General features: G+C 37.0%; 1 protein-coding gene across 1 annotated transcript in view; it reads left to right on the forward strand.

Annotated features, from left to right (window-relative positions):
- Positions 1-12,526, forward strand: part of GALNT2 (polypeptide N-acetylgalactosaminyltransferase 2) — an 87,601-nt gene that overhangs the window by 40,852 nt on the left and 34,223 nt on the right. Inside the window, exons 2-3 of the mRNA XM_084285002.1 lie at positions 7,045-7,135; positions 12,167-12,320. Of these exons, the coding sequence (XP_084141128.1) occupies positions 7,045-7,135; positions 12,167-12,320 (245 nt within the window). The remainder of the gene's footprint in view (positions 1-7,044; positions 7,136-12,166; positions 12,321-12,526) is intronic.

Genomic DNA, 12,526 nt, shown 5'->3' on the forward strand with positions numbered 1-12,526 from the left:
GTTTGTTAGCACTGGATAAATGAATTGTCAAAGCTGTAGGAGTATTGTGTTCTTTTTATACCTTTAGGATCAACATTATCCAATGTCAGATGCTTACAGAAGAGTTCACCACTTATTATTTAAAACACTGTATTGCAATCAAAAACCGTGTGGCGTTTGCCTGCTCTTCAATTAATGTAACACATTAAACCAACATAGGGATCTGAAGGATAAAATGTGTTGTTACTTCTAAGCTATCTTCAAATCCATTTGGATTTTTTCTTTAAAATACAGTGTGAAATACAAAGATCTGCATTCCAACATAACTACATTTAAAAGCCTACTGCCTGAATAGCCCTACCTGCCCTAACCTGGGGGGTTTCTGTTGCTATTGGCTCTTGTCAATGGAATAAGTTTATAATGCCCAGAGATCTTAAACGAAGCTGAAATGAGAAGTCGCAGTTTATCTCGTTTGCTGTACAAATAAGCCTGCTGCCGCAAAGTTGGATCAGGCTTTCCCTCAGAGAATATGTATCCGTGTATGCCAGAAACTTCGGGGAAAGCATTGTTTTTGTCTAATCCAATCTCAGTTTATAAAATGTCATGTCAGGTTTTATAGTTGTTCTGGTACTTCAAATACTGCCCGTAAGCACTAAAATATGTGCTTTGTCCTAACTGAAGGTAAACTTTACAGATAAGTAAGGCCCAAAGGCATTTAATTTTGTCTGGAGATGACAGGTTATGGTAACAGGCACTTTCAAAATGTTTTGAGTATATTCCCTGAGTCTATATCAAACATATGAGGAGCTATCAAATTATAATTTTGATTACTTTTCCACATTTCTGGAGAATTTAAAATTGCCTTCTTGTATGCATGTGTGGTGCTTGTGTTTGTGTTTTTTGTTTTCCCTTACTGGAAGCTTCTATTTTTCCTTTGAATATTCAAACGTGTGAAAGAAATGTACCTTTGGCAGTAATTTACTTAAACTGTGTAAGGGAATTAGAAGGAAAATTAAATTCTGTGCTGTATTAATTTCAGACGTTACTTCCAACAAATACATTACTTCTAATCAAATTTTTGCAAAGTGTTTTTTCTGGTTACTTATGTTTTGCTTCTTGATGTACTTGGACATGTCTGTTTTACTAATGCTAAGCAACTTGGCAACCACCAACTCAGCATTTGCTTACAAGATATTTCTTGCCAGTCTTGCCTGTAAGAAGCAGCATTCTGGGCGTTTTCTGAGCCTGCTCTGTCGTTTCATGCAAAACGCTTTTTGCTGACAGGGGAAGGCATGGATGACCCTTAATGTAATTACATTAAATTGCTAGAGTGCTTGTCTGGCATGTAGAAAAGCTCTCCAGAAAGAGAGACTTGGAGTCATATTTCTTGAGACGTCCCCTTGGAAGGTAGCAAGTCAGTAACCAGCAGACGAGTTCGACTCTCCTTGCTTAAGTTTTTCCAGGACTGGGAGTAAGTGGTACTTCAGAGCCTGCTTAGCTGTTCTATAAGTATCTAATGTGATGCCTATTTGTAAGCTTCTAAAATGGATTACGAAAAAGCGAGGCAGATATTAAACACCACCAGCAGCAAACAAGATCAGGCTTTGGCTGCATCCATAGCATAGCTGGCTTTGAATCCTTTCCGTAGGTACTAGCTTCTGCGAGGAGCCTTCGTGCTTGGGCTGGGCATCTGAATCCGAGCAGGCACCCAACTGCTGCTATGCCAAGTGGCCTGCTACGAAACATCCAAGTGCTGCTGTGTATCTGGCCCCAAGTGCATGATCAGAGCACAAGTATATGAAGTGCTGTGAGGAGCGCCTGCTGCAGCAAGAGCATCTCTTCCAAAATCAACCGATATGACTGATGTGCACTGCATGATGCAGAGAAGCCTTATATTAGGCCAGCTGGATCAGATGATACTTTGAAGATGCTGCCAGTATTCAGCTTCCTTTTAGAAAATTATCAGTAGAAGAAAATCTGTCTGCGGTTGGCCCTTGGCCAACATCTTAAAAGCAAGTACGAAAACAGATATTAAGCCCTCGCATGTATTTTATCCCATGATGCCACTCTGCTCAAAATCTGAGCATATGCTACCAAAGCAAGTAGAACTTTTTATTTTATTTTTGCTTAATTCCCTGCTTTGTATTCTGCATGAACAGCGTTGCAATGTGCTGCTACATGGTGATGAGCAAAAGAGCTGGTGTCTTCCGTGTCTGACCTGTTTCAGAGGGCTGGGTGGTGTTATCCTGTGGGGTAGCACTGTGTGTTGGCCCATGAGATGTTCTCATCTGGCTTGCTGCCATCCTCATAGAGGAGGTGGTGAGCAGCTTGGTGCAGTCAGCCCCCAGCCATCTCCTGCACTGGGGTGTTGTGTGGTGGGGCCTCGGTAGAAAAGGCTGGTACTGGGGTCAGCCTGGCTCGCAGTTGAGATGTTTCAACCACAAGAGCTTTGCTGAGAAGTGCGTTGACCTGGCACTTGTAAAGCATGTGATATCTTAATATATCTAGCGACGTTACACCTTGGTACATGACTTTCTGTCACCCAGAAAACCAGTGCAGGATCTCTCCTGTAATGAGGTCTAATTCCTCACAGTTAAATGTCAAATCAGTGATATGTGAAACCTCATTTTAAGAAAGGTAGGCATAAGTAGGAAAAGCACTTTTGCAGTGGAGTAATACCTGGAGGAGTTTAATGTTTTGTTTTTTTTTTTTGGTGCCAAGTGAAATAACAATTGACAAAACACTAATTGCTTTGAAACAGTTTTAAGGAAAACAGTTTTAAGGAATATGGCATTAGATGCAAATAAATATACCAAAACCAGAAGGGTAAGCAGTCTGGAAGGCCTAAGTAATGGTAGTGAAATTATCCACTAATGTATGTCTGTGTATAATTACAGCTTTCTAAACTAAAATGACTCCTCTTAAATTTTGTGTTGAATATGATCATGTCTTGCTGAAGCTGTGTAGAAATGCTGTAAAAAGTGAGTTTGAATCTTGCCTAGTGTTTGTATAAGTTACCTCATTCTCCCTTTCCCCTCAATGCAGCCTTAAATGTGCAACTCATCATTTGATGAAGCGTTTTCTTGTGTCTTTAAAATAGCTGAGACTCTGATTCTTGAGGCTGTGGAATTTTCTACTTCACCTGTTTGAAATCTCAAATTGAATCTGCCAGGTTGTCTTATTGGAGTGGATGAGTTGAGCAAGAAAAGAAAAGTGGTAATAGCAAGGCTTATAAACTAATGTGGACCTTTTCTGGCATACAGAGAGTACAATAGCTTCTGAAACAAACAGTTGCTGCGTTTTAATGACTGAGTTGGAAAAAAAAAAAAAACACTCTCAAATTTATTCAGTTTTTATCTACCTTCTCCTGTAGTTAAAGCTACTGAGCTATTCTGTTCAATATGTCGAGTAGTAAGCACTTTCCTTGTCCTTTTTTCTGAAATGTTATTAATTTAAAAACAAACAACAATTAAACTTGGGTAGCTAATGTAGATGTCCATTTACCTTAATTTTCTGAGGGGGAAAAAATGAAATGTTGTTATGATTTGCAAGTTTTAAAAAATGTGGCAAAGGTAAGTGTACATCATGTTAACTCCTGGGCTTTTGAAATAAAGGTATGTTGGTAATTGTATTTAAAAATTTAATTGCATTTCAGTTAGGTTTATTTGATACATCTAAAATATTGCTACAATACCGGGGTAAGAACTCACACTGAACGGAGTTGAAAGCTTGCAATTTTTTCTTTTCATAGCCCATCTGGTCCTGAATCAAGAATAATGGGAAACTGTGACATGATGTATAAAAGCAACGTGTGCCAAATCCCTGACACCTGCAGTATCAATGGAGTGCACCCATCTTGATGTTGCGGTGTGACTCCTGGCCTGAGAAAGTAACATCACAAACGAGGACCACAAAGATATTGCTGTAGTGGTGCTCCACATGCGTCTAACGTTTGGTTAGCATCTTTGCTCTTTGGGTAGCTACCTTTTTATTTTTTTCAATAAGCTCAAAATTCTTGTCCAAATGTATTTCCAGCAAACAAAAATGGCTTTAGATTAGAGCCTGATGTTGTCAGCTTTTTTTTCTTAGTATGTCAGGAAAATAGTATTTTAAAGTATTAAATACTAACAGCATTAACAATATTTTAGCATTAGCCTTTTTCTAGTTTTTCTCGTTAAATCCCTTTCTCACACTCCTGATTAGAACTGTGCCTCCCATTGAGCAGTTTCAGTGGCTTTTAATCTTGCCTTAAGCTTAGTTTTTTGTATGAATGAATGCTGTCAGTGCAAGCATTGTTTTCTTCTATCAGGAAGATTACTCATCAAATGCAAGTGACTTTTGAAGATTACATTAGAAATTGGTATTTTGTTTCACTCTAAGCAAGCTGAAAAAGCAACTCCTGTGATGATGACAACATAGGAATGTCATTTGACCATATGTTTTAGTTGTGTGCTGCACCAAATTAACATGCTGAAGCAATTTACAGTTAGAAGCAAAGAAACTGGTTGGTCTGGTGTATTTATATCTATGGCTTTAATGTCTGCTTTCTTTTCCTTTTGTGCATTTTGAGTTCTCTAAAGGATATAGGTATCTTTTCCCCTAAAAGGCATTGGATGTCTACATATACTTTCCAAATGCTTTACTGGGTGAAAGTAATAAGGCATCATTAAAATAGATTTCTTTTGGAGAAGAAAAATACCACAAAACTCTAATCCAGGGCACAGAGATTAGAGATTAATATCCCATACTCTCTTGGACCTATTCCGTTTGATAGGGAGGCTGAAGATCCAGCTGTCTGTGTTAGGAACTTCTCTTGGCAATGGGGCTCGCCTAAGAAATTCTGCAGACTGTAGCTGAATAGTTGCGTAGAAGCCTCAGACTTAAAAGAATTCAAAACTGCATTCAGCTTTTCTAAATTTAACATTTGCCTTTTGTAGTTTGTGTTTAACTCGGGGGGGAGGAAACACCAAACAAGGTGAAAGAACTTGATAACTAATTGTGCTTAATGGCATGCTAAGCATACATATACAAGGAAGGCAGAGGTTTCCCCTAAAGACTTAGTGGGTGGGGGTGGGAGAAAAGAGAATGAGGAAGCACTCAGTGCCTTTTCTTTAATTTCAGGAAAAATGCCTCCATTTTTTTGGTTGCTTAATGGATGTTTTGCATTTATTTTTTGATTTACATAGTTTTGGATGCTTCCCAATAATTTGGGACAGTGAAGAGCTTGGTAGAAATTGGCAAAATTTGACTTTATTGTATTGAGAAGCGTTTTAAGTGCAGTTGATACTTGTAGTTAATGAATTAAGTTTCCATAGCACTGCTATCTTTAAAACAGTGTACCGAGCCAAATAGCAAGTAAAATACAGCTTTCCAGAACCACAGAAAGCTTTTGTTTCAGTGTGTTGGTGGGGCTTAGAGGATAGTGAAGGATAATTTCCCTCATCAGCATGCTGTGATAGCTCTCTTGAAATGTGTTCTCTTATTGTCTTAATTATAAAAAGAAAAGCAAATGTATTGACCTCCACAAGGCCCAATAGCCTGAAACATGGACTACGTGATGGGATATAGTATAAGCACCTGGGCATATTCCCTCTCTGATACCCTGAATGCTTGATTCTCTGAAAAATGTGCATTGGTAACATTTCATTTTAAACTGATTTAGTGTTTATATGGCTGCCTTTCTATAAATGATTACCAATAACAAAACATCAGCATTGAGTTTTGAATATAAGGCATCGTATTTCTAAAATACTGAAACACAAATAACCAGTGGTGCCTACTTAATGTAAGTAGTAACTTTGGCTGAATTTACATTGGAAAAATTCAGATGTGCCTGTGGAAATGCTATAATTTATGGCTTAAATGTTCTCCAGCATGAATTCGGCCAGTTCCAACTACTTGTTATTCTAAAGAATTGTTGGATATGGTTTAGGAGTTGCGGTGGCCAAGACCGTTTGCAACGGGCAACTTCTGTACCATCACCTTGTTCTGGAGGCTTGGGCAGACGGCTAAAAACTGTTCTGCTCTGTTTCTAGGTGCACTTAATTGATTACCATAGGCACAGTATTGTATCTTCTTGCACGACACTATTCATAGCGAAGATGTTGCCTTGAGAGGGGTTATGCGAATTGAACTATCTTAGAACCGGGACTACTTCAAGGCAGATGTAGAAAGGGCAACAGAATTTCCTTTGACACATGTCCAAGAACAGCAAAAGCTGCTGGCACTGAAAACAGTTGGCGAAGCATAGTGTGCAAATCAGCATACCATTGCTAATTATCTTTTTTTTAAAAATGTTACCCTCTTCTCAACTTCATCCAAATGCATAATATGATATGAATCCAAATTTCTTTGACATCTTGTATTTTTGTGGTAATGAGAATACAAGAGTGTGGGTTTTTTCCCTGTTGAAAGGAAAATGAGACTTACAGATTGAGAATAAACGTTGGAGGTCGGAGAGCGGGTAGGAGAGAAGAAACTTATTAACACTTTTTTTTCTACCGTCTCTAAATGGGTATTACCAATATTACTGGAATAACAAATCTATCAGAGTTGCCTTGAATAAGCTACACCAAAACAAACACATGAAAACAGCAACTTGCAAATATTTTGGAAGGTTTTTATTCAATCAGAAAACTGCCACTCTAGTTATAACTGCTAGGTGAACTGACTTTTTTTTTCAGGTAACTTCCATATTTGGGTTATTCCTTACTGGAAGAAGGCTTTCTTCAGGTTTTATTTAGTTTTTGACTGTCTTGCTCGTTTGAGTATTACTGATCAAACTTTTTTTATTCTATTTTTTGTGGTACATTTCCTTCTTACGTATTATTTTTTCTTCCTCAAGTAAGAATTGTTGCATAAATTAAATGCAAAATCCTATCTTAAACTTCTTACCCATTTCTGCCATTTTTAAAGTAGGAAATAACTCTTTTCTCTTCCAAACTGTGTCGTTAGCTCTGTTGAACCACATCATAAACTTAAAATCCAGAGGCTGTTATTGCTGTTTGCATTGAAAACACAATTATGTTAAGGATATTATTTTAAAGAGTATGTACTTTTTTTCAGGAGGACCCAAATGACGTTGACCCCAAAAGGAAAGATGTGCGTGTCAGCGATGGGGAGGACAAGGCACAAAGTGTGGAGACGTTACCTCCAGGTATTGCAGTAAAGTTTGTAATGAAAGATCGTGGGCACAGATCATTGCTTTATGGCTTTTAAGTAGCTAAGCAGTTCTTTTGATTTTAATCATTCTTTGTAGTTTGGAAGTGATAGGATTACTTCGGCAGTATGTATCTCTGTTCTTAAAGCTTCAGCTTCCTTATCTTGCCTGCTTCACTACTCCTTTGGGCTTTAAGTCATAGAAAGAAATTTACTCTTTTCTAGTACGCTTATATTGCCTTGCAATAGGTTTGAGCTGCTGTAAAAGCCTCTGGTACAAAGGTAGCCCATTTCTCTGTGGAGAATGCTGGCAGGTAACAGACAGTCACCTTGAAACTATACTTCTGACTGAAGGTTCAGACAAGTTTCAGACTTTTTTGTAGCTTCATCTACATTTTGTGGCAGGTTGATTTTTTTATTTTTTTTTAAGTGTGCTGATGGTGTACCTTATTTTTTCTCACGCTTGCTCAGTGTTTGTTGAATGTTGGCAAATAAACAGAAGAACATGCTTTTTGTGTTATTTGAATGAAATGGAGTCTTGCCTTGGAGATGAGCTGGGACGGTTAAATGTTAGGGAATCTTCATTTTGTGTGACTGCTCCCATAAAACTTCTTTTGCAGCTTAACTGCTTCACATCAGTGAGATTTAATGGGTGGCCAGAATTGACGTATGAAGGAGTGCAGAAATATTGAAATGGATTTGAAAATTTTACACTGCTTTCAAAAAGGTTACCATACAGAGAGGGCAACTTACGATCAGATGGATTTACAATGCTTTACTGTTCTGCAGTTAATCCTTATGTTGGGCTAGAAAACAAATGTTAAGCCAAACATTTGAAATTGCATGAGATTTTGAGGAAAGAACTAACTAGATTAAGTTTTACTTTAAGGAGCTGAAATTTCCATCCCCAAAAACATGAGTGTTTTTTGTTTTACAGTCTTAAAGTTCTGATACAGTATAAGCTGTTTAAATTTCATGGCTTTTTTTTCCTGTAGCATTTGGCTTACCTTGTCTCAGATGCTTTCTGGAGAGGGAAATGAGATTCTGGCTATGTATGTATGCTTTTTGTAAAACAAACAAGCAAAAAATCTTTGTATGAACTGAGAAATAAATCCTTTTTTTAAAAAACAAACAAAAAAAACACACAAAAAAAAACCTGACTAATGTAACTTGGTTTCTTATAGGGAAAAAAAAATACTTGGGATGATCTAACAACTCTTCAAATTTATTGAATATTTTCCCTAATACTGGGTTTACAGGTTGGTCCATCTCACACCTTCCAGCTGAGAAGGAAAGTTATTTCTGGAAGGAATTATCTTTATTTCTACTTCAATATTTATGTATGCAGAACCAAACCCTTACATATGTCTTCAAAGACTTTCTATGTTGCCCAAAGTAGCCGTGAGTATTAAGAGGTGGGAAGTGTTATAGGTCAAAAGGGAGAGAGATCAGAAGCTAGAAGGTTAGAAGTAAAATTAAGTGTAAAGTAGAACAGGTCAGGACTCCTCTCATTTAATCCATTGATTAGTAGTCTCTTATGACTTGATTTAACAGGCAAGAGAGTCATTACTGCAAAGTAGCATGATAGTCTCTAGGCAAATATCAAACGCTACACAGAACTTTGCACTCTTAAACCACTGTTTTGATTATTTCCAATTTGTGTAGGCAAGCTTTTGAATTCACATGGCAATGGAACTTGGAATTCATACTTCTGCAGATATTTTGTGGGGTGTTTTAAGGCAAAATGACCAAACTTTTGGAGAGGCTTGGTTCAATTCTTTCTTACTTTTCCATTGAGGTTAGGAGACCTGTGGTTTAGGTTTCACTGTCAGGTATCTTTCAGGATTTCTAGAAAGTAAGGAATTATTTGTTATCTTTGTCTTTGAAATGGCTTACTATAAGGATTTAACTGCTGTTCTACCTTCTGTACATCAGAATGTATCTATCCTTTGTCATTTGATGACTTTTTTATATGTTGCAAAATTCTATTTCTTGATTTGTAAAAATGGTATTGTCAGCTTTTGTAGTAAGAAAGACTGACCCTGAACTGTCTCTGTGGATAACTAAAGCAGAACTGTATAGCCAGGGCTTTTTAGATAGATGTTTTTCAACCTTGAACAAGTAATAATAGGAGTTTCAGCAGTTATTCAACCAGCTCCTTCTGTTTAGTTAACAAAGATCTGGAATCTCTGAATGTCTGAAAGTCAAAATAATCATATTTATACTGAGTATCCTACTGCTTTTAAGCTCCTCTGAGTCAGTAAGAAGGAGTGCAAGCTATTTGTGGAATTTTGTATCTATCTAGTCCTACTCCTTGGTGCCTGCTGCTTGGTTTCATGCAGATTTCTGTTGTACTTTTTTCTCTTCTGACTTCAACCTGTTTTTACTGTTATCTGGCTTTTCCCTAATAGGTCTGATTCATATTCCACACAGTTGACAGGACCTCTGCTGGAGCCACAGCCAAGCTTTGCATCCTTCCTGCCTTCTGAAGCCAGTTTCATTTGTTTTTATATTCTATGGGCTGGCACCACTTTTCAGTAAATCTAGCGCTATGACACAGTCTCCTTTATTTTTCCTCAAATTTGTTATGTTTTCTGCACTAGCTTTGCATTTGCTGACTTTAAAGTCCTAGGGAATAATAGGTGATATATCTCTAATGATTTTTATCAAGCTCTCCTTGGATGGAAATAATGCAATAAAATCCACAAAACTAGTACTATTTTCTTTTAAATGCAGCTAATTACAGTTAGAGTGGAGGGAAAAAAAAGTGCTTCATGTTTAAAAGCAACCAGCTCATTAAAAATAATTGCAGAGAATTGCATTATTTTCATTGATTACCTTCTCCAAAACTTCAGATTTGAGAAATACCTGCTTCTGTCTGTGGACAAAAAGAAGCAACTTTGCCGGATTTCACTTTTTTTTTTATCTTGGCTCTGCTCAGCTCAGCTCATCCACCTCAGAACAATCTAACCTAATTAACAACAACAACAAACACTGAAGAACATCTGTAAAATAAACACTTGTCAAAAACAAGTTTAGTGCTGTAGCATCCCCTGGTTCCTGTTTTTTAGCCAGTGCAGTCGTTTTTGGTTCTGTTTGACACTGGTGGCAAACCCTGCAGTTCACTTGCTCTTGATTTATTGTCATGTTAGGTGTCAGTATTGATATCCTTAAAAAAAAAAAAACAAAACAAAAAAAAAAAAAAAACATGCTTGAGTTTGAAGTTACCAACCTGCTTAATTTAGGTTTCAAATAACATATTTACATTTTTGCATACTCATTTCACATGGCAAACTTGCTGAATTTCAGGAGACTACAGAGCCAGCTAACTCCCCAGAAGAAATTGAATAGGATCCTATGAGTGTACCCCAGAGAAGCATTCAAGTCTTTGAATGCTTGGAGTGTTGTTTGAAAGCTCTTATGTAAATGTATATAAAAGCACTTCAAGTATAGATTATAATAAATATATTGTAAAATACAGTGGTGCGTTGAATCTTTTTTTGTAGACCAGAAATACAGTGACTTCCATGTGTTGCAACCTTCTGCTGCTACCTGATAACCAAATCACACCTTGTTCAGGTTGCTATTGTCAATTAGCTCATCAGGTGGTCCTGAAACTACATGTATAGAGCATTTTTAATCAGCTTGGTGGTATTTGTCTAAGCAAACAACAGATGATTACCATATGAAGTGAAGGAAAGGGTTCTTTCAATATCAGAACTTTCTAGCAGAAGTTAAGATACAATAGGTAGGGCACAGTTTATGGTGGAAAGCTTTGAATGAGGTCTGCCTTAACTGCCCTAGTTTCCATTATTCACAAGTTGAGAGAAAGAACAAAGGCAAACCTTGAAACACCTGAGCAACCTCTGACTCTCACAGCTGTTGCAATGGTATTCCATCTATGCATTATCAGCATACTTCAGGATATGCGTGAACTGTACTTGTTTAAAAGCTGAGCTTGAAAGGAGTGACATCTCTGCAATCTGCCACCTACTGAACTTGAAGTACTTCGAAAACTTTGTGCGTTACCTGTGAAAACAATGACCCCATTCATCTGTAATAGATAGTAACCCCAAAAGGCAACTTTTCCTATGTATCTATTTTTATGCCACCAGCATGCTGTGTTCACTATAAGGTGCTCACAGAAGATTCTTGTATGCATCCATGTAAGAAGTGTTTACATTATATTAGAATTTAAGCTCTGTTGTTGGTTTTCTTTGAGTTAATTGGTATAAATTTGCAGCAGGTAACATTAGTTTGGCTGTTGATATACAAAAAAAGTAAATGTTTAATTGGAGGTAAGAAATAATAGTTTAAATACATTTGGTATCCAACTATTTTACAGCTGAAGAAGATGGTAAATAATCTGAAACTTTGTTTCTAGGGGATTGATGTTAAATCTGCCTTTCAATTTTTAGGTATACAAATCCAAGTGCCACAACCAGTTATATAATAACACACTCTTTGTTAAAGAAGAATTAATCTGCGAATCCTTTGAGTATAAAGAAAGTTGCAGTTGTGTCATGTAACACATACTGGAGAGCAATCTAGTATTCTGCCTACACGAAATGCTAGCTTTTAAGAAAAATGCAATCTTGTACTTCTAAAAGGTTTGGTCCTCAAATAGTTTGGTTATGTCTGGCTGTATTTTTTATGAAATGCAACAGTAGTAAACTGAATTGTCATGTCTTTGAAATTTAGATCTTTAAAGAGATCTACCATCTTAAAGCATGTGGATATGTGGAACATTTTTTAATGGAAATTGTGGTAGTTGTTGCAAAAAACAGCAACCAGTAAATAAGATAAAGCATGGTGTGGTGACTAGGGTAAACTAAGCTGTAAAGTGGTTCAATTGCATTAATTTGTAGGGTATTATAGAAATCTAATATGCAAAAGTGAGTGTGATGCTATGCTGTTAAATACTATTGGGACTTAATTATTTTGTTGTAAAACAAAAAAAAAAAATCGCTGAATTCTCCTTTTAAATTGCAAAGATTGATTTGTTTTTTTTCCTGTTTTTCTATTGTAGGAAAAGTTCGGTGGCAAGATTTTGATCAAGATGCTTATGTTAGTGCTACTATGGTGCGATCTGGTCAGGATCCATATGCCCGCAACAAGTTCAATCAGGTAGAAAGTGACAAACTTCGAATGGACAGAAACATTCCTGACACAAGGCATGATCAGTAAGTGTCAAACTGAGCCATGTTTGTCTTGGATTAGCTTTTGTTTATGGCTTTTGAGCATCAGGTGACTTTCCTAAAGCAGAACTTCTGTAGCTTTCAGAATGACAGGAACAGCAAACTATGATGTGATCCTTAAACAGCAGGGTAAGAACAACAAATCTTGTTCAAGTTTTTCTGTTTCCATGACTTCGGTCAGTGTGTATTCT

This window comes from Netta rufina (assembly GCF_964035555.1).
Source record: "Netta rufina genome assembly, chromosome: 3".
NCBI lineage: Eukaryota > Metazoa > Chordata > Aves > Anseriformes > Anatidae > Netta > Netta rufina.